This window comes from Motacilla alba, chromosome 3, assembly GCF_015832195.1.
Source record: "Motacilla alba alba isolate MOTALB_02 chromosome 3, Motacilla_alba_V1.0_pri, whole genome shotgun sequence".
Taxonomy (NCBI): domain Eukaryota; kingdom Metazoa; phylum Chordata; class Aves; order Passeriformes; family Motacillidae; genus Motacilla; species Motacilla alba.
Genome location: NC_052018.1, coordinates 106,566,378 through 106,594,143, shown reverse-complemented (window position 1 = coordinate 106,594,143; position 27,766 = coordinate 106,566,378). Strand labels below are relative to the sequence as shown.

Sequence of the window (27,766 nt, the reverse complement as noted above, 5' to 3'; positions counted from 1 at the left end):
CTTTGGAGATCACCAGTCCAAGGGCCTGCCAAGGCAGAGTCCCCTGGAGCAGGCGACATAGGAACGTGTCCAGGTGGAGTCTGAATGTCTCCAGGGAGGGAGACTCCACGCTGTTCCAGCGCTCTGCCACCCTCAGTTTACAAAATGCGCCCTCGGCTTGGCGAACTTCTCGTGTTTTAGTCTATGGCCCTTGCTCCTCGTCCTGTCTCCAGGCACCACCGACAAGAGTCGGACACCATGCCTCTGGCACCCACCCACCCGCCCGCCCGCGAACGGCTCCCCGGGCAGGGGTAGCGACCCCAAGCCCTCGAACGCCACAACAGCACCGGGCGTTCCATTTCCCTCACTCCCTGCGGGAATGCCGGGGCGGGCCGCCCGTGACGGCTGCGGAAGAGGCGTCACAGAGAGGCGGTGCCGTCCCCCCGCGGAGGAAGGACGGGCTGCAAGATGGCGGCGCCGGAGGAGCGGCTCGTGTCGGAGGGCGAAGGCGGCGCCCCGGGCTCGGCGCGGCTCTCCCCGGCCCCGCTGCCGGAGGCCGCTGAGCCGCTGGCGCCCATGGAGCCGCCACCTCAGAGCAACACGCTCATGGGGCTGCCCATCGTGGCTATCGAGAGCATCCTCAGCTTCCTGTCCTACGACGAGACGAGCCAGCTGCGCTTGGTAGGGGCCGCGGAGGGGAGGCGGCGGGGCGGGGGCCGCGGGGCTGCAGCCGGGACCGGGCTCAGCCCGCCTGGCCTGGGGCAGCTGCGGGGGTGGCGGCGGCCCCGGCGCCCCCCGCCGGGCTGCTGCGCTCGCCGGGGAAGAGGCTGGATGAGGTGGGGTGAGGTGGGATGGGGCTTTATCCCTTCTTCGCTCTCCGTGTGCGCTTCCATTCACGCATTCCTAAAGCTCTTTATAGCGTCTCTTACTTTTTCATTCCTTTCACGCGCTGTGAGAAAGCACCGGGCTGCTGGCGGCTCGTTTCTCCTAGTGACTGGTTGGGGTGGGTAGTCTATTGTGTCTCATATGTGTGTTTATTTTTGCTTATAGGGCTTAAGCCTACAAGTGTAGGAGGTGGTGAGCCTGCTGCTCCAAGAATCCTCCCCTATCTAGAAATGTGGGTCAAAAAAGAAGATGTAAAAAAAAAACAACAACCCACCTAAAAAACTGCCTGCTTCTTCCAGTCTTAGTGGATGTGTATTTAATAACATATAGTATCTGCACCTCTGAACTTGATAATGCCAAAAACCGCGCAGCTGTCAGCGAGGAGATCAATGTATATCAATATTTAACTGCCTGCATAAAGAGCCTGATGTAAACCATGTCGTATTATGATAAGCTGCTGTCTTATTGAATCTCCTACGTGGTTGTAAATGGAATAATAGTGAGGGAATTAATGCACAGCTTATGTAACGTTCAGTAAACGTGCATGCACTGTACCGTTCCTATTTTAAGAACTCGATGAGTCTAAACTGGATAATATTACAAGTGTATTTCTGCAGGAAATTGGACTACCTGTGTCCTGGATCAGCAACCTGACTGTAACTATAAACCGAAAGCTCTTCAAGCAGAAAATCTGTTCTCACTTGTACTGCTCCAAGCGCACCAGTTCCTAAATACTTCTAGAGTGTGCTGTCAGTCCCCTGAAGACTTGAGCTTCTTCTGTGAGAGTAGGTAGTGGATCTGTAAAAAAGGTGTGGTGCTTGAGAAACACAGTGTAGCCTGAGTTAGAAGTGAGCCACGAGGATCCCAAAAGGCCAGCTCTTGGGCCTGCACAGGACATCCCTAAGATCACAGGTGGTGCTTGCAGTTTGACCGCGGGGAAGGGAAGTAAATCCCATGGTGTTTGGATATGCCATGTTTCAGGCTCAGAATTGCAATGCCAGGCACAGCCCGTGGCTGCAGCTTTCCCCTTGCATCTTATGAATGTTAGTGCCTGTGGGAGCTCTCACAAGTCCACAGAAGGCTTTTACTTTTTCCAGCTCTAAGTGTTTGTAATTCTCTGTTGGCAGTGCAGGTGAGAGTAGGAAAGGTGAGGTTGTCAGGACTAAAGCAGCTGTTTAACTCTCACTGGCACTTAGGAAGTAAAATGTGACACTTTTATGCTCTCTTGTGTAGCACCTCCAAGTTCCTTTTTCTAGAAGAGGACTGCCCCTTTCAGTAATATGCAAAACCAGATAAATACCAACTTTGAAAGATATGTAGAACAATACTGGGCATAAAGTGAAGGAAACTATTCAGTTGGTCTTTTCCCTACTTTGAGTTTTTGAGTCAGTGACAGCCAAGAAAATTAATCTCCGTCAAATTCCTAACTGTTCTCTTAAGCACACCAGAAGGCATTATGAGCATTCTTCTGAGAAGAAAGTAGCCTTTTGTTACCCAGCAGTAATGTAAAGAATCAAAGCCTTTCTGGTTTGAGCCCATAAGCTTGATCAGCTGGGTCTTTCAGGTGGCTGTTCAGAGCTGAAGGTGTTCTTTTGGCAGACACTGAATGTTCTTCATAGCTCCAGGTGCTGTTGTCCGAGAATTAAGGTAGCCTTTAAAAATAGTAGTGCCCAGGCATAAATTCAGTATGGAATTTCATTACTTTGGGATTTTTAAAGGTGGTCAATAGCCTTTGGAAAGACCTGTGTGTTCCTGCTCTAAGAGCTGCCTTGCACAAACTGTAAATTTTTGTTTTCTGTGAGGACTGACTTGAGCTGCTTATCAAAGATGAATGAGTGTGTCTTATAATAAGTAGTATTGTGCTAAAGATACGTTGCAGGAGCACATTAATTGAATGACAGATATGAAATTGCTCAGGTCTCATGCATATTGGAAACATGCCCAAAAGCAGCCTCATTACCCCTTAGAATGTGGGATTCCGTGGGATAAAGCATCTTGAGGAAAGCAGGAAAATCCAGGACATCAGCTGACCTAAACAAAGTTTCATCATACATATTCAGACAAAAAAATATGGATTCCCTAAACCAATAATTTTGATGCATTTTCTGGATCCCAGCATGGAAGGAATGGATGTCTTAGTGTGCTTTTTATTTTGGATCACCTTAGCTCAGTGATCCATAAAAAAAAATAAATCTCTGAACTGAACTGGGTTTGGATCTACAGTGTATACAAAACAACCGACTGAGGAGTTGGCTGGGTGGGAGAACATAGAGCACCAGAATGTTTTCAGATTGAAACAGAGATAGGAATGTGCATTGTTTATGTAGAACATAATGAGGAGCATAATCTCAGGCATAAGATCCAGAAGTCTTTTTCTGTCCCCAAAGGATGAGGTAAATAACATTTCCTGCTTGTGACGATTGCCATCAGGCAAGGCAAGGCCGTGGGCCCCTCATTGTGCAAAAAGCACTCGCTTTCCTGAGCATAATGCTTTCTGCCGTTCCTGGGGTTGCTGTGTGTCAAAGCATAAATGAAGTACCTACAGGTTAAGCAGTGAAGTAGATCCGAGGAGCAGAGACTAAACAATGGGTATTCAGAGAGCAGTCATGTCTGAAATGAGGGAAATCTTGAGCCCTCAAACTTTTGTTCAGACAAAGTGAATGAGAGGAAAAGCAGCAGCATTTTGCTTTCAGCCCTTTTGAGTATTTACTTCATCTGCTTCCTCTGATGATCCCCATGAGAGAAACACAGAAAACCCCAAGGATGCCAGTCTGAAACTGTAATGCTTCGGACAAGCCTAGTGTGCATGCTGACAGGCAAGCTCACTATCTTCCTTTTGAAGACTCCTTTTACAGGGATATCTTTAGTGACTTGCAGAAGCTTTGAAATTTTTACCTCAGTGGGATAATAATGAAATTCTTAGATTGCAGTTTATTTTTCAGTCACATGTCTGAGCTTGGAAGGGCACTTCCATTCAGGCTTTTACTACAAGAAGCATGATTAAAATCACACAGTCCACAACCTCCTTCCGTGAGCGCTCTGAGAAGGTTATCTCGGATTCTGACAAATGTCAGAATTACTTTAGATTCTGCAGCAAACTTGTGCTCATTTCCTGTACAGCACAAGTAAGGACTGATAGCCTTTGTGGCTTTAATATTACCAGTTTCAGTCAGTCTATATTTACAAACATTTCTATTTTAAGGTTTGTTAATGAAGTTATAAGCATTTTGCCACTTACTTTACCCTAAAAAAGGCATTTTATGGAACATGGTGCAAGGTACTGTCCAAGAAAAATAACATATATAGAATCTAAATACTCTAGGGTATTTTATATTTGTTTTGGAGCTGGTTATCTGGTAGTGAAGCTTGGAAGAAATAAAACATGCTTTTTAAGGAAGTTAGTAGATTGTGTCAGTTTGATTGTGTCAATCAGAAGTGGAAAATTAGTCGACAGGATCATAGAAAGCTGTTATCACATAAAAGTCAGCACATGAAGAAGCAGCCTCTCTTTCTGCTTTTTACATGAATTTGGAATACCTTTCTAACCCTGAAACTTGAACACAGGGTCTGGTTGGACTTGACCTTTGAGGAAGTGCAGCCTCTTTCAGCTCTGTGACTAAAATAAGAAAACATTCACCAAAATTGCAAATAGGAGGATAAGGAAATTCAAGTTATGATCTCTCGAATATGTCATATCAAACTGTCTTGGACTGCTATGGACACCTAAAAGTGTAATGATGCTACTTTGCATACAACTGTGCAGTCTAGAAGAGGTATATTGTTCCTATAAATCCAGGTTCTCTATAGTTTAGGTGGTGAACTAGCTGAGAATTACGAGATGATTGGTAACATAAGTTGCAAACAAACACTTGATTTCTGGTGGTCCCGGAGTTTGGGTTCTGGACTGATTATTGGCTAAGTATGGGTAATGTTGAGAAACTGGAGCAAATAATCCTTCATGCCGTGTAGGGCAAGCAGAGGAGGAAGGTTAAAACCCCCAGTGCGGTTGGTGTGGTGGGCTGCAGCTCCCTGGAGGGGCGTCTCCGCCGGCAGATGTCACTGTGCGCGAGGTTAAGCCTCTCTGCCGCCTCCGAGCGCGGAGCCGAGCGTGCCTGGAGATGTTTTCCTCTGGTGCCCGCTGACTGCAGAGCTGACGCAGCCCTGTGCAGGTCCCGGTTCCTGCTTCAGGGATTCGGTGCCATTAGACCTGCGAGAAAGCTGCGAAGCCTTGACTCAAAAACGATTTAAATCCGGTACGAGCTCAGGGAAGCAAGAACGATTTCCTCCTTCCTGTAGGAAGGGCCAGCATTTTTCTGTAAACAGGAGATGATTTAACTGGATCACTGAATGTGGGGCAGAGCGTGCTGAGACTCTCCCTCTGCCGTTTGCCTCTCTGTTCCTTCTTTGTTAAGCAGAAGGATGTAATACCGAGAAGCACAGACAGATCCACAGTCACTGCTTAATGGCCTGTCTGTGCAGACCTGTCTGAAATTCAATTCTCACAGAACCAGGCACACAAAGCAGAACTTCTTTCTTTTTATACAGAAGGCATTACACAAAGTAATTGCAGGTTTTTCTGGGAGAGGTGAGGATCTTCTTCCTCAAGGTATAAACTTACATGGACTTTAAAGTTACGAAATGATGAGTGTATGGAGGAAAGGAGTGTTTAATTAAAAAAAAATTAAAACCATATTTATTGGCAAGTGGGGTCACAGTGGGAGGTGTAGACTTAAAAATCCCAACAAAACCAAAACTATTTCAAAGAACATTTGGGCCACTAAGCTCTTGTATCTTCAGAATTGAATAGCAATTGCTTTAAGCTTTTGTATGAGTTGGCTTTGTCCTAGAACTGGTAACTTTGTGAAGGTTTAACTTTAGCAGTTTATTATATCTTCTGCAGCTCTTCATGTCCCTTCTTCCTAAATCTGTGGGGCAAAAAAACCCTGAGACTACTGGTGTCCAACAGTAAATAAAGGAATCCTTTAAACAGAGGAGAAAAGACTTTCTGACACAAAAAGGAGAATCTTGTTCCATGTGCAGTGTTTTCCATGTGTTTTTAAATTTAATTGTGCTTGAATTAAAAAACATAAGCCTTAAGCACTGGAAGAAAACCACTGTGATTTCTTGTCTTTAAAGGTTTCTGTTTTTGAGACTACAAAATACTAATTTCATCTACCAGAATCACTCCGGAGACCATGCTGAAAGCCAGGCATGGGCATTTGCAACTTCCATTAAAATCAGATGAAATTGTATTTGCTTCTAATAGGTGGCAATCAGCCTACTGTCTCTTGTTAGGCAAAATCAACAGATTTATTTGTGAACTGTGTGAAACATAGCTGCTCCTTTTTGGAGTGTCGTGATCTTTGGTGGAGATGGGAATGCCTTAATCTCAACTGCAGTTTTTGCTGATTGAAATGGAGCAAAAAACAGTAAGAGAATCTTTTCCTACCTGGCAAGTAGGGATAAGATAATAGTAAAAGTGAGTTGTGGCCTTAATTGAGCCTAAAGATTTCTTTCTACTTAAATACAGGTTTGTAAGCGAATGGACTTGGTTTGCCAGAGAATGTTAAATCAGGGATTTCTGAAAGTGGAAAGATACCACAACTTGTGTCAAAAACAAGTTAAAGCTCAACTTCCAAGGTATGTACCAGTTAAAACTAGAATTAAATTTAATTGTGTTAGATTCATTTAAGCAGATTATTGAAAAGCAATTACTTTCTGGCTAATTCCCTTATATATCTTGAAAATTTAAGTCACATTTGCCTTTATTTATTTTTTTTTTTCTAAAAGCACTTTGAACCCAAGATTTAATTACAGAATAGTGGTGTGAGAAGTGTGTCTGGTATTTCAAACAGAGAAGTCTGGGTTCTGTATTACTCTTCTGGCAAATCAACCTAGGATTCCTGGGAATGAATAAATGCCATTCCTTTTCAAGAACAGCTGCCTTCACTGATGATTTGTCAAATATTCTGCTTTAAAAAAAGGGCAAGGTTTTTCACTGGCAAGGATTAAAACTGGAACAAGGAAGAAGGATTTGACGTGTGAGCATTACTGGGATCTGGTTTCTCACTGAAGCAATGTCTTTCTTCCTCTTTCTACTGAGTGAGAGCAGCTGCTGCTGTGTCCTATCAGATTTCCCAGTTAGAGTGAAGAAACTAAATGCTACTTAGTAGAGAGATCCTTTATCAAAAAGGGTTTCTAGCTCAACCTAAATTTCATAGTAGTTCTTCACTATATAAACTTCACTACTGATATATTACATTTATTATTTCAATTGCATTGAAGTACTGACCACATGAGTGAGTGGGATAAATATATTCCCTCTGACTCAGTGTCTGCTGCTAGTTAGTAGTGCAGCCTTGTTCTTAAATAGTCCTCAGTTACATACAAAATTTATGGAGCACATAAGGAATAGTAATTACTTGGAGAACAAATTTTGTCTAAGAAAGTGTAGTATGCAGTTACTAGCTGGGTCTCAGTCAGTATCTGTTATTTCTGTGAAGACAAATGTTAGTGGTTACAGGATTTTAAGGGTGAAATTAACTTGACAAATGTTACAGTTGGATTTTTTGACTCCTTGTTAAATCAGTGTCACCTTGTGGTCTGCTTTCCAGACGGGAGTCAGAAAGGAGAAACCATTCATTAGCTCGCCATGCAGACATCCTCGCTGCTGTGGAAACGAGACTCTCTCTCCTAAATATGACTTTCATGAAGTATGTGGATTCCAATCTCTGTTGCTTCATACCTGGAAAGGTAAAAATGCAGACTATATTATGTGAATATGTATCTGTGTTTAAAAAACAGGATTGTGTAACTTAACCTGGCACAGCTGGGGAAAATTTTATATATATATATGTACTTGTAAATAAACCTACAAGCCAATACTCTGTTTTACCAGGCAGTCTGAAATGAATAAACCAGGTTGTATTTAAATATTAATTATTTTAAATTAGATTTTTAGATTATATTTTAAATTATTTTAAATTATATTTCTATTTGCCCTTAGATTCTCTCTTGATTCTGATGTTTGACTTGTGGTATACTCATCTTCTACAACCTTTTAGAAAAAAAAACATGTGATCAGGCCATCTGAAGATGTAGTCATTTAGATTACACATAACACTAGGTACTCAGTCAGCCATGATTTTAGGCACCTTCTTAAGGGTTTGAGTACTTCAGGTTAATTGAATTAAGGTATTTAGTATGTCAAAACACTGCTCAGAATTACAGTGGATGGAATATTTTTGTACAGTAGGTGGAATTAGTTTTAAATGTAAAGTGTGTTAAATGGGAACATCACCGAACAGTTCTGGTGTTTTAGAATAACAGCCCAGCATTAAATATAAACTATGCAGGCAAGATGTACCTCGGAGATACCGATGTTTTATTAGCTGTGAAATCACCAGTGCACAGGGGAATTGACAGCATCGTGCTCAGAGGAAGACTGGCACAGCTCAGGGATTAAATGGGATCAGTGAACATTATCCTAATGCTCTGTTCATTGATCTTCCCATGTAAGGTTTGGATATGTTGATGTTACTTTTTTGTGGGCAGGGAACTGAATTGCAGTGAGAGGAATGGAAAAGTTCTCTCTTGGATTCTAGGGAAGCATGCAGGCATTTATGCACACAGTGGTAGGATAAACTGTGGGCATGGAATGTATTCTTACCTTTATCTTATTTCTGTTACTCTTGTTGACTTGATATTTAATTCATTTTAAGTTATATCCTTTTATGACTTTACATTATACTAGCATATAGCATAAATATTTAAAAATATATGTTATATAACATATATATTTAAAAAATTAATATAATGAAGTCAAATGAACTTAAGTCCCTGATACTTACATGGTAAATGGGACACTTAAAAAAAACGTTGCTTTACTGTTCTGAAGAGTAGAGAGAAGGGCAGTGCTTATCCTAGACCAGGGGTGTGCAGGAGTTGGGCAGGTGAGCTTGCTTTTCCTTGTGGGCCCCAACTTGTAAACACCTTGATTTTATTTTAATACAACTGCCAAAAAGTTGGTGGTGGTTGTTTTTGGTTTTTTTTAATTATTTACTTAGTGTGTGAGTTTGCTAGCACTGCTGCACTCAGCACAGTTACCAGTTCACCCATTAATTAATATTTTGGTCAATCAGATTCAAGGCTTAGTGTTCACTTACAGTCTGTGGTTTCCCTCCCACCTGCTTTGCTTCCCCCAGGAAATTTCACCATAGAAGTGCCAGGAAGTGTATTTGTGTTAGAATATGCAAATCCTGGTTTGAGGTTCAGCGTTCTGTGTGATAGCAGAGCACTGCTGCAAGGTTTTATATTGAGGATGTTGTTGCTAACAGGATGTAGAGTGGATGAAATTAGAGCAGTCATTTGTTGTTTGTTACTTGATGAGAAACTTAGGTCTTGTCTTGTTTTGGGACTTTTTAGCTAAGCTTCCTTCGTCAAAACAGAAGATGCAACTGTATTACAAGGTCCTTATTATGTGTGTTCTTCAAACATTCTTAATCCTGTGCAAAATACCTGTATAGCTTTGGCTAAGAGACCAGCACTCCTATCTTGACCTGCCTCAGATTTTAATTCATAAATTAGTAAGACTCCATCTCTCTGTATGTCTCCTAACTAAGGGGCTTTGCTTTCCAAACCTGTCAAGAGAGTTTTGTTCTCTGTCAATAGTGAATTGATGTTTTGTAAACGAATATATTTTGGACTTAATCTGAATTTGCAATATTTCATGTATATGGAAGTGGACTCAAGTAAGTATTTACAGCTCTTCAGGCTGATATAATGCTAATTCTTGCTACTCCAGTTCTGTTCCATGGCTGGCAGGGGCAGTGACTGCTCTGCTTTAGGGCTTCTTGCTTCAGGTTCTCCTGAAGGAAATGATCATGCTCTGCTGAGTATAGATTATGTAACTTGCAAACCAACTATGCCTGTACTTCAAATTTCACCTAATAAGCATTATTTCATGACTTTGAAGATAGCTGTTGTGATAGATTAAATGAATAGCTTCCCTGATATATCATGAGCAACACTTCAAAAAGCTGATCTGGAACTAAAACACACAGTGGTGTGCAACTGTTATGTGGTAAAAAAACCCTAAATATGCCAGAATTCCTAGAACAAACTGAAATAATCTTGCCTTTATCAGAAAATCCTAATTCTTCTTAAATGTTTTAGGTAATAGATGAAATTTATCGAGTGCTAAGATATGTAAACTCTACAAGAGCTCCTCAGAGAGCTCATGAAGTTCTTCAAGAACTAAGGGACATTTCCTCCATGGCTATGGAATATTTTGATGAGAAGATTGTTCCAATACTGAAAAGAAAGATGCCTGGGTCAGATGTATCGGGACGTCTAATAGGAACTGCCCCAGGTATTAATTCCAACGTATAGTTAAGTTTTATTTAGTTGTTCTTTAAAAAAATCACAGCACTGTATGTTTTCTAAGCTCCCTCCCTTAAATGGGAGCTTTATTACATAAATATTGATGATACTTGTTTCTTAAGAATGCTAACTGAAATTCATTTGCTTTGAAATTTAAGGAGCCTTTGTACTACTAAAAGAACAGTCACTTGAATGTATGTTAGAATTATGCATAGTGTGTGTTCGTTAAACAAATGCTTTTGTGCCACCAATGAATGAGACTTTATCGCTGCATTTGGTTGAAATTTGGCACACGAGATGACAACTCGATGCTTTTTATTTGTAGGACAAGCTGCAAATGAATTTGCCCAAGCTGTACTAGTACACAGTGGGCTGGAATGGGCTATTTTTACTTTACTGGGGGTACTGTTTTATGCACTAACAAGCAAAATAGTTACAGGTAATAGTGAAAAGGCAATTAAAATAACAGTCTATAAATAAGCCATTAATCTGGTCCTTCAAATACTCTGTCAGACTTTCCAGAACTTTTGTGAGCTAAACTCTAAGGTACTTGCCTCTTGGCTGAAGTTATCCTAATGGTAAAAGGCAAAAGATTGGTAAAATTGTAGAATTTTCCCTATACAGGATGTGTTCACGTTTTAGGAACTGTGAAATTGAACTCTCTAGAAGGATAACTGAGTAAAAACTGGGAGGAAAAAAATATATCTTAAGTAAAAACAATAGGCCTAACTGCAGATGCTTTTGTTTCTTGTATGTTCCTGTATATCCTTTTAGCCATAAGTGTGTATGCCACCTTTAGTATATCCTGTACTTTAATTTTTATACTTATATACCTTTTTTAAAATTATATATGGGTTTAATTTTTTTTCAGTTATATGTGTTAGTATATATTGAGCCTCTCAGCTGAGGAAATATTGCCCAAACCCACAGCTGATATCAATCAACTTTTCAAGGCCAAGGCTTTGTGGAGCATAAAATGCCTCTCTCTTGTTGAGGGAAGGGCATAACCTCTCCAATAGCAACCCCTTAGTGTCCCGTAATGGTAGCTGTGCTGCCATCCTAATGGAAAAAAAGGAGGAAAAGGAGGATGAGTGTTCCAGACTCTTCTGTCTGTAGAGCACTTAAACTTGCACCTTAATTGCACAGTGTTGCTAGAAGAGTATAATGACAGAAAAAGTGATAGATACCTTTTATGGCAGAAAAAGTGAAAGAAATTATACAGTAGCTGTTAGTCTCCTTGATTTGCAGGAACTTTATTAGAATCAACAGTTCCAAGCTCAGATTCCAGTATGGTTTTAGTGCTTAGGAGGAGTGATTCTAAAGAAGCATGGAAAATAAATTCCTTTCTTCTAAAAAGTAAGTTATACCGAAATACCTTGTTAAGTTCCAAACTACAATTTTTTTAGAACTTTAGCTGCAGCTAAGACAGCAGAATTTTGCTGGGCTAATGAAAGATATTTGTTCAGTCTCAATTATTCCGTATTAAGTAATTTTTTGTGGGATTTTGTCTTAACATCTCTGACACTAAGTCTAGATGACAACACAGTAGTTCTACACAGTTTTTGATGCAGCAAAAGGAGGGGGGCTTATATACAGGAAATGAATTATGAACTTTTTTCCTGACTACTGAAAAGCTGTAAGTATTTTAAATTAAACTGGTTGTGCTCTGAGATTACCACGTGTTCTTGTTAGACACTTAAGTGACTGTAAATCTGTTTGCATGTTCACATAACTTGCCGTGGGTACTCAGATTCATGTGTGGGGAGTAGGGATAAGCAAAATACGAACACTGGGACACCGTTTCTACCCGTGAGTTGCAGAGTATTAATCGCAGTTCTCTCTGAAGTTCCAGGGCCTTCTGCAGCACTGACAACAATGCAGCTGTTCTCCAAGCAGAGCCCTTCCAGGCAGGAAGTCACCAAGCTGCAGCAGCAGGTGAAAGCCAACGGCACGGGCCTGACGGCGCTGAAGCGGGAGATCTCGGAGCTGCGCGTCAAAGTGCAGGAGCAGCAGAAGCAGCTCCAGGATCAAGACCAGAAACTGCTTGAGCAAACCCAAATCATTGGGGAACAGAACGCCCGCTTGGCCGAGCTGGAGCGCAAGCTGCGGGAGGTGATGGAGAGCACAGTAGGGAACTCGTCAGGTTCCGGCTCAAATGAACAATCTCCCAGGAAAAGGAGGAAGGCGGTGGATTCCACAGACTGTCCTAGGAAATCTAAACGCCTTCGGAACAGAAAATAACCGGGGAGGAAATGGCGCCTTCAGGAGGATACACTGCTCTAGTAGCCCAAGCAGGCCTGTTTGTTTGGATACTGTGACCAGCTTCATGGTGTCGCTTAGGCTGCTGGCTCTTCAAAACACCACTTAGACTTGAACAGTGATTTTCTTTCATTGACTTTTCCCCTGCTTTCTATATGGGTGGGCCTAATGCACAGAATCTTTAAGATTTGCAATAGCTACATACTAACCAGACCTGCTCTGTTATGTTTTGAAGGGTTAACCTTTTTTTTTTTTTTCCGTGCAGATGTGTTATAAAGTAAACTTATTTGTGTTTATGCATATGTTCACATGAAATCTTAAATAAATTGTCTTAACTGACTAAATGGTTAAGAGTAAAAACAGATGTCCTGTTCACTTGAAGGAAAGATCCGCTTTTAAAACCTTGTTTTTGAGAACTTGACCTTTTTTGTTACAAGTGACCTTGTCTGGAATGTCTGAAAAGTAGTTAATACTTTTTGGGGTTCTCTGTAACGAGTAAAACTGACTTCTTAAGCTACAGTATTGGCTATATATTTTTGTAAACTTCCACAGAAGGGCCTTCTATCCAGTCTTCACATGCACACACCCTGGTTCTAGGTCTTGGGAGCCATATTCTACATTTGCATGGATAGATGCATGTACAGCTTAGTCAGCCTGCCAAAAGCACTTGCCTGAAACTGTTCCAAACTCTGGGAGAGAGCACAGAGACCTGTCAAGCAATTCCTTTGTTCCTCAGCCATAAGTCAGTCTCTGCTTTCAGCACAGCGGCTTCCTCGCAGCGAGGCGGGCTGGGGAGGCAGTGGCTGCCCGGGCTGTGTGGCTGCCCCTCGCCCTGCCTGGAAGGCAGGGATCTATTGTTAGCCAAAGCTGGAGAACGGAGAGGCTGCCTGTGCATCACTTGGGTCATGGGCCAACACCCAACACCTACAAACTGTCCCTGGAGCCACCAAGCGCTGGGGACGTCATTGGAGTGAAATGCTGTATTATGGTAAAACTTAAACTATGTTGTGTGTCTGTGTTGGGGTCGGGGTGGAAATTTCTCTGTAACACTGATGACAATATTCTAAGCTTTCCTTATCCTAAAAGGTAAATCACTTCAGACAGAGCTTTAATTTCTTTTGCACTTCTGTTTTGAGCTTGTAACTGGAAAAGCATGTCTTGCACTGTTCAGTCTCTCTGGTCACTTTAACCACCTCAGAGTTGTGTACAGTGATTATTCCCCCCTGCCATCTGTATATTTTTGGAATCTTATACAAATACCATTGTCCTTGGTTTTGTTTTAATGTACTAAACTATGTAGCTTTATAATTTGACTTATGTTTTCTTTTTTTAACCAGCTGCTGCTTTGTCTTTAGCGGGTTCTGAATTCAACTTGGTATGGCACTGAAAATGCAAATGCTGCATTTTGTAGCTGTTCACAATCTTGATATTACTGCTGTTGGTTAAAGTGCAAATTCACTTTGTATGGCTGTCAGCATAACCTAGTGGCTGTATTTAAAGCACCAAACAAATCAGAAGTTGTCTGGTCAGATATTATATAATCGTGGCAAACTGACATTTCTCCTGAAACTTCAGCTACAACTTTTACTTCTAAAGCATAGCTTGTACCAGAAGTAACATTACAAATGCCTAATATTTGACAGACATTTAACTTCCAAATAAACTTCTCAAGTAGTTTGAGTCCTTTCCCCAAAAAAGGGCATTTTTCTTAATAATCAAGGAAATTACAAAAGGCTGTCTGAGAGCAGACTTAAACTGTTGAAGGAGCATCTGCTTTTACTGGTTTATACAGCTCAGAATGTTTTTTACAGGTAACTCTGTCTTGGAAATTGGTATCTGCTATTCTGCTTAAAAATACTGGCATATACCTTAACTTTTACAAAACCATTTTGAGTCAAAGGATCAGCATGATAGCTAGAATTACTGTGTGATACGAATTCATTGAATGGTTGGTTGTGATAAAAAATTCCTGTAATGGACTAATTACCAGCTGCTTGTGGTTAAATGCTTCCAAACAAGTATAAACTTGTGAATTTCATTTCCTGAAAGGGTTTATTCATACATTTTGAGTATTTTTCACTTCAGTTTCTTTGTTAATTTCTAGAATATGCAGACAATTTCCCCCTCCCCACCATGCCAGTGTACAAATGGTTTCAGGTTACTCCAGAGTAGCATTTCTGGATGTGTTGGGAATCTCTGGCTGTTCGTAAACTGAGCTGGAAAACAACAGCCAGTTGTTACGGGAAGTGTTCTCTGGGAACCGTGCCAGCTTGGAACCTTCAGCTCAAGGAAGTATCATGTGCTCCAGGATTGCAGGTGCATCCTGCTCCTCCATGTGCTGCCAGTGAAATGGAATGAGGCCTGTGAAACTTAAGGGGTAGAGGGGATGGTTACAAGGCAGCTCGGAGAAATCCCACAATGAAGGTACACCAGTGTTTTCTATTTCACATCCCAAAGAGGGAAACATCAGGTGGCTCTTGGCTGGAATGTACTCCAGAAAAATAGACACGTGTTAAAAAACCAGAATGAAGTAATTGTTCGGACAAAATAGCTGGAACGTTAATTTCTGACACCATATTGTCCCTTGTTAAATAAAAAGGATAAATTTTGCAATATATGAACAAGCTGATGAATCACCTGAAGTACAACTGTATCTCTTTTCACTCTCAATGCCTGTGCAGATTTATGTGAGTTGGTGTATCAGCCTCAAAGTAGTGTTGGAAGTGATGAGTGATTGTATCATCTGTTCAAGGGACAGCCTTACAGCAGTGAGACTGAGGTGTATTTTGCAAAATTACCTGAGAAATTAATTTATTTGCATCCACTGTTCAGTTTTAGTACTTGTGTCAAGGGCTGAAAATGAAAGAAAGGTCAGAGCTGTCAGGAAAAGCAATTTTAAGTGTCTTATATCTGGTTTCTTAAAATACTGAGGCCAGCTTTACTGCTTTTCTAAAAATAGCACTTGCTTAGAAACTGCTTTTTGTTTCATAGTAACGTTGGGGATTTTTTAAATGAATTTTTTATACCTAGTGAACATGGTGAAAATAAGATCAAAAGATACCATAGTGGTACTTTTTTTGAGGGAAAAGCTGTTTGGGACAAGGTCTTGCTTCCAAAACTGAACAGCTTCTGTGTAACTCCAGCATGTAAGGACCCTCCAAACCTGGGCTAATGGATGTAACAGGTGGAAGTGCTGAAGGAAGAAAGAGTACCTGCAAATTTCACAGATTAAAGAACAGATGGGAAAAAAATAGAATTTGGTCAGTATCAGGAACTGATACAGCACTGCATGTTAATCACCAAATTCATTAATGCTACGAAGGATGCCTGCGTGTGACTTTTTAATGTAAAAGGTAAGACAGAATTGAACAGAAACTTAGTTGCTCTTACTCAGCTCTTCTTACAGTGAATTGTGGGGAGCACTGGGGCTGCCAAAGGAATTTTCAACATCAAGAGCCTCTTGAAAATAGGATTATGTAGGATATAGTGGAATGTGTCTCAGCACAGGAGAGGATTCTCTGATTCCTTGGTGTTCCTGATGCTTTTAAGAGGGTAACCAGCAAATTCCAGTGATTGTTGCTTCATGGATTAGTAAATTCAGTTTGGACTATTTTACAGCAACATGTCTGCTAGTTGTGACCTATTCTCTTCAACTCAAGTTGCACTTCTGTGCTACTTTGCACTGTACCTGGGCCAGCTTGCTTGTCCATGTGCTCCATTCCTGCAGTTCTCCTGCCTGGATCTCACCTTCACCATTCTAAGGATGCAGTCCTGGCTTTGGTTCACATGTAAGTGAACATTCCAGAATTTTTGTTCAAAAGCTGAAGACACAGTAGGTACTGGATCTCACTGTCTCTGGAATGGAAAACGTCAGATATAAAAACTGTTGGCTTGCTGAAGACGTAATAAATCTGGATATGTTACACAGACTGATCAAATGCAGTAGTTAAATAGGGAAGATACTTTGCTCTCCAGTACACTTGGGCAATTAAATTTTCCAAAGCTTTCCTATTTAATATATTTTTTTAGTTGTTTAAACCTTGTTTAGCTGCTCTGGAATGTTTTGTTTATAAACCTGGGATCTTCTGTTTTATTGCCCTACTGGAATTCGTGACCATTTACAAATCTGTGTATGTTTGTGGTGCTGTGAACCTGCCTCTGTGTACCGAACTCCTGATGTGCTGTCACTCCTCCAGTGCTCCTGTCACCTGCTGCCACACTCCTTTTGGCAGGATCTTTCCCATGGATGAGGAGCTCTTTAGCACAATGATGGATAGCAGTGCTAATATTTGAACTCCAACCAGAAGGGAATGCTGTCAGAAATGTTTCATGTGTTTGGAGTGCAGCTGAGTGAAACACGTGTGAGCCTGGCGATTCTGCAGTCAGCTGCTGCACTGGCAACCCCAAAGCTTCTTGGTTTATTGTGAAACGGTCACTGACCAAAAAGTAAACCTGGCAAGGTCACAGAGCCTCGATGAAATCTAGACATCTGCTTTGCCTCTTATGCTGCACCGGTCTTCACAGTCTGCACAGTTCAGATTCTCTGACTGAAGAGGGAAAGGCTGAGTAAAACCTTTCCTTTGTCTCACCTCCTTGCTGCATTTTTCACTTCTAAATCCCACCCCAATGTGCTCTAATTAAAATGCAGGCAAACCAAAATTATTCACAAAAGCGCTGTTTTATAGATCCTGTGCCTTGCCTACTGCTTCACAGAATTACAGACATTTCCAAGAAGGGATTGAATTTCCCCTCCAAAAGCCCTGTTGCATGTGGGACTTCCTGCAGCTGGTAGGCATAAGCCTTTTGTACTCGTTATTACTAATAAATTTTTAGTGATGAATCATAACCTTGAGATACTAATACTACCTGAAGAGATAAGGCATAATTTACTTTGTGATAACAGCCTCCATTGCTTTTATCACCACTGCTGATTTAGATTAATTTGAGTGGATTTTTGATCTACTGATGTAGATTATTATGAGTGGACAACTAAAATTCCAAGCAAGTAGTAGTAGTTCAACTTCTACACATGGCAATCTTTCTCACCGAGCTGCCCACAGTCAGTGTTTTATGACAAATACATGCAGTGACAGATTAAATGGAGGTAAGTTCCTACAGAGGAGTTTGTCAAATAAGTTCTTCAAATTTCTTATCACAAAAAAGGGAAGGAAACGGAGGCTTTGCTACAGGCGTTTGGAGTCATAGTTCAGTACCTTTAGGCAGGGGCCTGTGAGCATGGGGTCAGACCAGGACAGCAGCTCACGGGAACGCGGGTTTAGGACGGCGGATCGCTGCTCCTGTCCTGCTCTGAGGGCTCCTCCTGCCCTGTCTGACGGCACCTCCTTCCCCGTTCTGAGGGCTGCTCCTGTCCCGCTCTTGAGGGCTCCTCCTGCCCTGTCTGACGGCTCCTCCTATCCGCTCTGAGGGCTGCTCCCGTCCACTTTTAGGGCTCCCCTTGTACGCCCTGAGGGCTGCTCCTTCTGTCCTGTCTGGGGGCTGCTCCTGTCCCGCTCTGAGGGCTCCTTCTGTCCTGTCTGAGGGCTGCCCCCGTCACTTTTAGGTCTCCCTTTGTCCGCCCTGAGGGCTGCTCCCTCCCCGCTCCCTGAGCCCCTCAGGGCCCGCCCCGCCCCGCCCCGCCGGCAGGGGGCGCCGCCGCGGCGGGAGCGCGCCCGGCAGCCGGCGGCGGCCAATGGGCGGCGAGGGCGGGGCGGGGGGCGCGGCCGCGGGGCCGCCTCCGCCGCGCTATAAAGTGCGGTAGCGGGGGCTCGGCGCAGCGGGCGGGCAGCCGCAGAGGGGGTTTCGTGCTGCCGCCATGGGGAACACTGTGGCCAGAGAGGATTTCGAGTGGGTCTACACGGACCAGCCGCACGCCGACCGCCGCAAGGAGATCCTGGGTGAGGAGCCGCCGGCTGCGTGGCGGAGCGGGGGGGACGCACGCGGGCACCCCACAAGATGGCCGCCCTTGTCGGGGGGCGCCGCGGCCCCCCGGAGCCTCCCGGCGGCGGGGCCGCAGTCGGGCCGGGCCCGCGTACGTGGAGGCGGGAGCCGCCGCCTTGGCGGCGCTGGCGGGGGAGGGGAAGGGAAGGAGCGGGGAAAGGAGAGGGGGGGCGGCCGGCTGCTGGGGCCGAGCCCGAGGCGCGGGGCGGCGGCGGCCCGGGCTGCCATCCCGAGCGGCGGAGCAGGAGCCCGGGTTCCCCGGCGGCCCCGGGCCGCTCCCTGCCAGCGGGACGGGCGATAAGGCGGTGTTGGGGCCGCCGTGCGCAGAGGTCACCGCGGCACCCGCGTCGCGGTCGGGGGTGGCGGATAGCGGCGCTAAAATCGGGGCTGAGCCTTCGTGAGCCCTTCTGAATTACGGGGGGGGGTTGTCGACTCAGAGCCATTTCCTTCCTGAGGAGGCTGGATGTGCTGCTGGTGCTTGCCGTGAACGTGTCTAGTTGCTGAGCAACGTAAAAGTGCTAAAATGACTTGATTCCAAATGATTCATTATAGCAGTAAGTATCACAAGTGGAAAGGTCAGGCGTTTTCATTACCTGTGCAGACAATTCCTAACTGGGACAAAGGGAAGATAAAACTGTAGTCTAATTGGGATAGTTGGCTGTGAGCAGAGCTTTGAAATAACTTTTTTCATTTAATTTTTTCCCATCTAGCTAAACATCCAGAGATAAAAGCATTGATGAAGCCAGACTACAACCTGATCTGGGTGGTTGTGCTGATGGTTCTGGCGCAGCTGACTGCATTCTATCTGGTTAAAGACTTGGATTGGAAATGGGTGGTCTTCTGGGCTTACGTTTTTGGAAGCTGTATTAGTCACTCCATGACTCTGGCTATTCATGAGATCTCCCACAACAGTGCCTTTGGCAACAGCAAAGCCATGTGGAATCGATGGTTTGGAATATTTGCCAACCTCCCTCTTGGTCTCCCCTACTCCATCTCCTTCAAGAGATACCACATGGATCACCATCGGTACCTAGGCGGTGACGGCATCGACGTGGATATTCCTACCAACTTCGAGGGCTGGTTTTTCTGCACCCGTTTTAGGAAGTTCATATGGATTGTTCTTCAGCCTTTTTTCTATGCCATTAGACCTCTCTGCATCAATCCTAAACCCATAAGTCGACTTGAAATAATAAATTTATTGGCTCAGCTGGCCTTTGATGTGGCAATATATTATTTATGGGGAGTCAAATCCATTTTTTACATGCTTGCTGGTTCAGTACTTGGTCTTGGGTTGCACCCAATTTCGGGACACTTCATAGCTGAACATTACATGTTTCTAAAAGGACATGAGACCTATTCCTACTATGGGCCACTTAATTTGCTGACTTTTAATGTTGGCTATCACAATGAACATCATGACTTCCCCAATATTCCTGGCAAGAGCCTTCCACTGGTAAGTTAACTTCTAAGGTTATTACTTTTTCTTAAATTAAGGCTTACTTTAACATGAAAATAAGGTAGAACATTAACAGAAGAATGGAAGCTGGGAGATTAAAAACAAACAAAAAAACCCCCACAATATAAGCTGAGTGATAAAGGAGGTAATTATTTAGTATTTTAGTGATAGCTTGAACAAGCTTCCAGTTTGCTGCTGCTCAATCCTCTTCCATAAAAGGAGAGGGGAGGGAACGCATATCTTATGCTTTGCACTAACTTTAGCTTTTTGTAATTACAGCCTGCCTTCTGAATTCTTGTTTGTAAGCATGCAAGAAACTAGTTAAGAGGTTGTAGTTAACTCTGGAGATTTGTTATCTCTGTCCTTGGAATGTTAAGGACAGTATTGCAATGTGTGCTTATCCTTCGGTCTCTTCTATCAGGGACATCCTCTGGTGGAGGAAAAGAGAGGGTTTGGAGTACTGTTAATGTTTGTTGTACTGTTGACAAATGTTTAATAACTTCTCTAGTCTGCAGCACTTCAGTTTCCTCTGGCAAGAGCCTTTGAACCCTGAATAAGTATCAGCTGTACATTGGCACTGTAGGACAGGCAGAATTAAGAGTTTGAAGCCAGGACTTAGACCTGTCATGCTTCCATGAGTAGCAGAGGTGAAGTTTCTCCTACTTCAGCATTTGCTTCTTACAGGCAGGAGCTTCTTTCTCATTGTATCTGTTTCCCAACTGAAGCATGAGAACACAGGCTTCAGGGTTACACCTGAATCTTCAGTCTTTCATCAGATACTAAATTTGCAATTTGACAGCAGCTGTGGTGTTGGTCTTACAGCTTTGTTACTGCATTTGGCAATAGTGAGACCTTGTAAGATCGTACCTCTGCTGAAGTCCAAACTTGATTGGTATTTCTGTTGTCAGTGGTGGAACTGCAGCTGAAATAACTACTTAAAAACACTTTTAGCAGGGCAGGTAGATCATGCAGTTGGTTTGCTGAGGCTTTGTGTGGTTTTTTTGTAATTTTTTTTAAAGCTAGATGATTGCTTTTATTAATAGATTTAAATCTTTCAAGTACAGTGAAAGTTGCTTTGATACTTGGGTCTGTACTGTGAACCAGCATTTCACTTCTTGGATAGGTACTTTAGCTGCAAGTAGGCTATGAATTTTTCCAAGTATTTAATTTTATTTAATTCTAGGGGTAGACACCCAGTTCTGCTGCAGGACTCATAATCCACAGCTCTGCTAAGAAAACAAAGCCTTCTTTTGGAATAGTGCAGTTAATTTGATTGGATTGGACTGCTGTGCTGTGTGCTAAAGATCCCTAAGTACCAAACACTTGATTCCTCAGCACCGGTGAGCTGAGAGTCATTACTGTTGAGTAAAAATACATTGCCTAGGTCACTATTCTATAGGTGAGATGGGTCAAAACAAGCTTTGCCCTCAAACCAGCCATGTAAATACCTCGGGTTTGTTTGTTGCTTATACAGATTGATACTGTTCTTTGGGCTAAAGCTGTGGAATTTTGTGAAAAATCCTTTTTGTCCTGGTCATGTTTTTAAGGCTTTAAGTGGCTGGCCCTAAATATAGCGGTATGGGCACCTAACTGGACCTGCTGTTCTCGGTTTAAACAGTGGTCTAGTTAACATGTGGAACTGAGAGCAGAGTCTTTGGAAGCAGTTTATATTCATTCTTTGAAGTCTGTCTTTAGAAACAAAATATTCCTCAGAAATAAAATGCCTTTTTTCTTCTGAGTACCGAGATTTGAAGCTACATGTAAAAATAGCTGTGTGAAACAGCTCTTCCCAGAACATAAAACATCCTTTTTACTGTTAGTTGTATATCTATGAGTCAGCACTGAACTGAGTCACACACTTCCAACAGCAACCAAACCACTTGCTTTGTGAGCTCCATCACCCTGTAGGTAGCATGGTGAGGGGACTCTGGAAAGCTAGATGACTTTGTTCTGGCAGCTCCAAAAACTTCACAGCAGATTTACTTAACTAGGGAATTGCTTTTTCCTTCAAGGAACACTTGCATTGTGGCACTTTCCTGTAGGATCTAACTTCTGGAATGAAACTTCCTATGCTGTTACACATCAGTAGGTTACACATTGAGGGTTGTAAGGTTGTCACAACTGATGTTAATATAACCAGTAAATAAACCTCATATCTCTCCTTCAGGTGAAGAAAATAGCAGCTGAATACTATGACAACCTGCCCCAATATAACTCTTGGATAAAAGTACTGTATGACTTCGTGATGGATGACACAATCAGCCCATATTCACGCATGAAAAGGCAATTAAAGGGTGAAGTGAAGCAAGATTAAACTTCTGGCAACCAAAAAACTTTTGAAATGTCTGCTTGCTTTAAAGTGGCTGGTATAAAGGTTTCCTGCTAAAGCTGTTCACCTGTGTCCTGAATTAAGATGTACAGCAACATAGCAATGCATCCTTAAGGATTTTGTAGCAGGCTCCAACCAGCTATAACATTCCTCACAGTCCTGAGATTCGTTGGTTTAATGTGTCTCTGTTTGCCTAAGGATCAGTGTTATATGCATAATGCAAAATCACCTTGTTACAGAATTTACTTTGGTAGGTGTTAAATCTATATAAAATGTCTGTCTGACTCATAACAGTTTAAAAGTTCTCAATGTATTATACTGCCCTCAACATGCTATTTAGATGACTAGTTTTAAAATGCTGTACTTACCTGTTAATTCTAAACTAACATGATTTGTTAACTTAAACATTCTGTTGAAAATGTTTCCAAACTGATGGTTGGAAGAACTAAATTTGCACAGAAATGTTGAGTCTGCTTTTGTTTAAATATGTCATTTGAAGCAATGCTTTAAAGTTCCACCTTTTCTACTGAGAGTACCTTAAAGGAGCAATCTATTAGAATGAAACTGGTGTCTTTGAAATGGCTTCTGTGACTTCTTTGTAAAAAAAAAAAAAGTGGGGAATTCAAGGGTATTGCCAACTGCAAGGGTCCCATCTACTGCCTGAGCTGCTTCTGTTGGCATGTAGAGAGAACAGGTGGCATTTAGGTAACTTAATATACCTGATAGGGGGTTTCATGTTGGAAAAATTTTGTTAAGAGAGTTTGGGGGTTTTCTGATCTTTGAAGAAAAATTATTACCATGTTACTTTGGCTTCAAATATAAATATTTACACTTCCTTGGAAATCTGGCTTTTATGGAAAAGTGAATGGATTGAAACAGATAATATTTTGGCAAACAAGTCTAGCTACAACCACTGACAATACTGCCTGTTAGCACATTAGTCACTTGTGTACACAGGCTGTTAAATAATCTTGTTTGTTTTTTTCCCCCTAAACCTACAGTACCCTCCACAAATACTTGTCTTTCTCATATATTAAAATGTGGTGAGAGGTGGTGTTATCAAACTTCCTGCCTAGGAAATTTTTCATTTGGAACAGACAGACATGCTGGACAGTGAAGAACCTTTCCATACCTCAGCACAGTAGATTTGCCTTCTGCCCTCTAATGCATTTATGATGGCTTTAAGCAGTCAAACCTGGCTACAAAATCACCCTTAAATCTCAAATGGTGGCTCTGTGGTATGTTCTTCATTAATCTGAAAGATGGCATCTGAGGAAGGTGGAAGCTGTAGCTGCTGTAACTCAATTTTAGATGCCTTCAACTCCTGTATTTTGGGGTGGTTTTTTGGGTGTTTGTTTGCTTTGAAAAGGTGAGTGCCTGAAAAGATTGTACTGGTACATCTTAACTTGGTGTCAACTGTGGTGCTGTTTTAATGTGTGTTTTGTTCCAGTGTGGGCCCTTATCTGTGGCTAAGCAATAGAAGTGGTATGAAAGTCTGCCAGCCACCTACAGAGTGACTTCATTATGCTCACAACCTGTGAGGTAGCCAGTGTGTTGCTCAGGGTGGAGTGTAGTGTCAAAACAGACTTTGTCCAGTATTTTCACATGTAACTAAAAAGCAAAGATTAAAGTAATACTGGGTGAATTTTTGATTGGTCTTCTTATGCTGAAGGACTTTAACTTTAGAGAAATTTGGTATTTCTAAAGCAGATTTGAGACCTTTCTATTGGATGGTGATACAGATGCCCTGTGAAGAATAATTGCCTTTCCTCCCTGTGCAGAGGAAAACTGACTTGGGTTGAAATACTTGTAAAGACTTAAGAAGTTGCAAACCAGTTTCTTTTAAAGCCATTTAATATCACTCTTTGTTTTTTTTAAATTATCTTTGGTGTTGATGATTTATTCATAGCCGGATGAAGGATGGAAAGTGTCTACAAAGTTTTATGGCTAAGAGCTAAAGTTAAGAAATTCAGTTATCCTACATGAATATTTAAAATAAGTAGAGTTCAGAGTAAAAATTTTATAGTTAGTTGTCTTAGTTACTTATTAATGGAATTCCTACTTTTAAGCAGGGCTGAAGTTGCCATCTTTCTTGTTTAAAATTGCAATTGTTGTTTTAAGGTGTTCCGACTGATTTTCCATTCCAACTCGAATTATAAATACATCATTTTCACTTCAGGAGGTACTGAATGGTGCAGAATTCTGAGGGAGAGACTGTGCTTGCCATAATCTTTCTGAAACATCTGCTGCTGGGTCCCTACTGGAGAACAAGTTACTGTATTAGGTTAATCTGAGCTAGTGAGATTTAGGTTTGGGTCTAAACAATGGTCTGGTTCTTGCAAGCAGTGGTAGCTTCTCAGGCTTAGCAGTTCTGTGTAATACATAAAAACTTCAGTAGTGAGAACTGCCAAAAGCAGATCACTGAAAGGTAACCAGCATAGTTTCCTCCCTAAAAAACAGAAGCATCTCTGAACCACTGGTAAAAGTAATTAGGACCAGCTTGGCCCTACTTGACTGGTTTGATGAATTCTAAGTGAACAATGAATTTAAGTTCTGTGTCACGGTGTTTACTCCAAAGGCATGACACAGAAATATTTAACATGTTTTTAAAAAAACGCATATGAACCATCTAGTTATTGTTTTAAGGACTAAAATAGTTTTCATTATTAAAACATACCTGGCAGAAAGCTGTTCGTATAATTTTTGAAATATTTTATCTGAAAGTTGGAGGGAACTTAGACTAACTGGTGAAGAACAAATTAAACCTAAAGAGCATCAAGAACCCTGCCAGTTAACCCAGTTGTTTTTTCTCAATCTGTTCAGATGGAATGAGTTAACTTTGGTGCTTCTACACGTTTATTAGGGTTTGTTCCATTCTGTTGTCAGTTTGGAAAACGCCTCCTTTATGTGAAATCAGTCAGGAATTTTAACTGTCACCCAAGTATTTTAGTTGCAGTTAAATTGTGCAGAGCTCTGAATCTTCAGGGCTTTTAGAAGAACCTGCAGTGTTCAGAATAAATGTCCTTGCATGGCTTTTAATGCTCCCTGCCCCCAATTATCTGGAGCTGGTTAAGTGGAGTACGTAATGCATCCTGGAGTCTGATTGTACTAGGTATTAGTTTTCCCACAGGACAGGCGTGGGTAAACTCCTCTTTCAGAACAACCCTTGCCTCTGGCATTCCCCATTTGCTGCTGAACCTGTCTGCTTCCCAACATGAATGTGCTAAATAGGTGCATCCGTGTCTGGCTGTGGAGCTCCATGCTTCAGACCCAGGGCAGGGCTTCCTCCCTGGAACCAGAGGTCAGTTGGAACAGTTGAGACTTCCAGCTGTGTGTCTTGGAACTCCTCTGGTGAGCTCACCAAGTGAGCATGTAAGACAAAGGTCTCCTGGTGTTGAGACATGGATTTGGTCATGGCAAGTGGCCACTGTCAGAGGCTGGGGTCAGTGGCTCACCTCTGCTTCCCTGACATTCCTTCTGTCAGATGCAGTGGCATGCCACAGCAGAGCTTAAAGATTCATTCCTTATTAACGATGAGGTTCAGCAGGTGATAACATCAGTGCTACAGACTGCAGGCTGCCCTGTTCCTGTTGGACTAAGAGGAGGAAAGTGACTTTGAAGCAGCAACCTTGTGTAAGTAGTTTGGCACAGCTCTTGGAAACTGTGCTCTTTAATTTGGAAGTCTCAAAAGACTTACAGCAAAGCAAGTTCTGCTGTTCAGCTTGCTCATTGCAAGGCACAGGAGCCACTTCTGGGTCTGCCAGCATTGCTTCTGCAAGGTTCCAGGAAAACAATCTGATAAATAGGTGTGTCTGAATCGTGTGGATCTGCCTTTGGCACAGCAGCTTGCAACTCTATCTTTTCTCTAGCAAATCTTCTATTTCACAATCAAACCTACAGTGGAATACAAGGCTTTAGTCAGGACAAAGATGTGGAAAAAGTTTTCTACTGAGCCAAGAATGAAGACAGCATTTTTCTTTTCTCTTTTTGACAGTCCTCTGCACTGCCTCTGCCCCTTATCCATGCTTATGTTAGCACCTACTGTGCTCTGGGACAGGCTCATTCTTGTGGTTTCGATATGTTGCTAGCCTCAGGAAAAGGGAGAGGAGAATGGCATGACGAACAATTTCTTGATCTTGTCACAACAGAAACAAGATGACTGGAGGCAAAACCTCGAGGCATGTTTGCTAGGAGGGGTGGTAGCTGCCTATGCAGAGCAAAATATTTGTCTCTATTGGGTGAAAAGGCTCGTTCCTTAAAGCAATTCCTATTTTCTGTACAAAGGATCTCTTCTGTACAAAGGATCATTGTTTTTTTAGTGATACATGCTATAGCCTAAGCAGAATTTCCCACAAGGAGCAGTGTGGGTGCAACACTCGTGTGTGAGCAAGCAAATGGAATTCAGCTGCCTACCCCTGCCTGCTCCTTGCTGCACAAGGAGCCCAGATGAGGTAAGCAGACAGGATATGAACACTTGACTGACCTGGCTTTTTCTGCCTTTCACCTTAACTTCAGATTTTCTGGTGCATTCAAACCCTCCTGCACCCTACTTCCTCTATCACCTGTAATGAAGAATGAGCATGAGACACCTTGAATAATAAACCTGTTTTGTGCTGGCACTCTTGACAGGACTTTAGTGCTATTACTACTCCTTGGTAGCATTTCCTCCCTTATCTTGCCTTGCAAGCCCTACTTTGCTTTCCTACTCCATAGGTACACAGGAATATCATCATAAAAGGAAAGAAAAATTCTCTGGTGGATATGCCAGGACTTAAGGTCATCATCTGCAGCTATCCTCAGGTATGGTGCCAGGAATCTTCTCTGTATATCCATAAAAGAGAAACCACTTTTTCTTTTCATTGGTCTACTCAGGTGAATTGAGTGTATCATTATTATTATTATACTGTAGTAGTATGAGCTAATAGTGAGAGAACTGTGTTTGTGCAGACTTGAGAAAAATAAAGTTTAGGGAGAGAATTTAGCACCATGTTCCAGAGGTGGTTACAAAGATGGAGGGAGATTCCCTTTTTACAGGAGTGACATGGAAAAGATGAGGGGTAAGGGGTGCTTCCAATTGGAAATGAGGAAAAACTATTCCACTAGTTGATTGTTCTAACTGTGAAAAATCTCCCCAGGGAAGTGGTGGATTCCCCAATGGCAGACACTTAAAAGATTCAGCTGGACAGGGTGCTGGGCCATCGTGTCTAGACTGTGCTTTTTGCCAAGAAAGGTTGAACTGGATGATCATTGAGGTTTCCTCCCAATCCGGTACTGACTGAAAAAGATAATGCCTTATCTTGGATTTCTGGGAATCATACCTGAAGCTTCAAGTCTGATCTACAATTAAAAGCAGGCACATCATCATCATCTGCTTTATATCCAGGGACTTAATTTGTTTGGCTTATGAGTCAGAATTGGAGTAACTGAGGCACCAGCTTCCCTAGGAGAGGGAGGGAATGCCATCCCATGTTGAATAAAAATCCCAGTGGTAAGAACAAGCTGCCATGATCATCAGTATTTTTAAAATGCATGTTACATGT

General features: G+C 42.3%; 2 protein-coding genes and 2 long non-coding RNA genes across 5 annotated transcripts; 2 read left to right on the top strand and 2 right to left on the bottom strand.

The window, feature by feature from the left end:
• The first annotated feature begins 409 nt into the window (after window positions 1-409).
• On the top strand, window positions 410-14,184 carry FBXO28 (F-box protein 28). The gene is made up of 5 exons (XM_038131593.1): window positions 410-660; window positions 6,395-6,504; window positions 7,479-7,617; window positions 10,039-10,234; window positions 12,092-14,184. Exons 1-5 carry the CDS (start codon window positions 448-450, stop codon window positions 12,484-12,486), a joined length of 1,053 nt encoding a protein of 350 aa, XP_037987521.1. The 5' UTR covers window positions 410-447; the 3' UTR covers window positions 12,487-14,184.
• Window positions 12,740-18,123, bottom strand: LOC119698884. Its single transcript, XR_005256300.1, has 2 exons — window positions 17,718-18,123; window positions 12,740-16,359 (listed from the first exon to the last, which is right to left on the bottom strand). It is a non-coding gene; the product is annotated as an uncharacterized LOC119698884 (long non-coding RNA).
• A 98-nt stretch (window positions 18,124-18,221) lies between these two features.
• DEGS1 (delta 4-desaturase, sphingolipid 1) lies at window positions 18,222-22,805 on the top strand. 2 transcript variants are annotated; one of them, XM_038131594.1, is made up of 3 exons: window positions 18,222-18,398; window positions 19,152-19,894; window positions 22,065-22,805. In XM_038131594.1, exons 1-3 carry the CDS (start codon window positions 18,317-18,319, stop codon window positions 22,209-22,211), a joined length of 972 nt encoding a protein of 323 aa, XP_037987522.1. In that variant the 5' UTR covers window positions 18,222-18,316; the 3' UTR covers window positions 22,212-22,805. The 2 variants fall into 2 exon arrangements, with proteins under 2 accessions (XP_037987522.1, XP_037987523.1); XM_038131595.1 differs by lacking the exon at window positions 18,222-18,398 and adding an exon at window positions 18,652-18,995.
• On the bottom strand, window positions 22,413-26,078 carry LOC119698885. The gene is made up of 2 exons (XR_005256301.1): window positions 25,924-26,078; window positions 22,413-25,821 (listed from the first exon to the last, which is right to left on the bottom strand). It is a non-coding gene; the product is annotated as an uncharacterized LOC119698885 (long non-coding RNA).
• Between the last annotated feature and the right edge of the window lie 1,688 nt (window positions 26,079-27,766).

Excerpts from the sequence above, each read along its gene's own strand:
- DEGS1 (XM_038131594.1), top strand. The coding sequence starts at position 18,317 with ATGGGGAACACTGTGGCCAGAGAGGATTTCGAGTGGGTCTACACGGAC. Across the intron at positions 18,399-19,151 it reads CCGCCGCAAGGAGATCCTGG|CTAAACATCCAGAGATAAAA; the intron begins GTGAGGAGCCGC and ends TTTCCCATCTAG. Across the intron at positions 19,895-22,064 it reads CTGGCAAGAGCCTTCCACTG|GTGAAGAAAATAGCAGCTGA; the intron begins GTAAGTTAACTT and ends TCTCTCCTTCAG.
- FBXO28 (XM_038131593.1), top strand. The coding sequence starts at position 448 with ATGGCGGCGCCGGAGGAGCGGCTCGTGTCGGAGGGCGAAGGCGGCGCC. Across the intron at positions 6,505-7,478 it reads GTTAAAGCTCAACTTCCAAG|ACGGGAGTCAGAAAGGAGAA; the intron begins GTATGTACCAGT and ends TCTGCTTTCCAG. Across the intron at positions 10,235-12,091 it reads TCTAATAGGAACTGCCCCAG|TTCCAGGGCCTTCTGCAGCA; the intron begins GTATTAATTCCA and ends TTCTCTCTGAAG.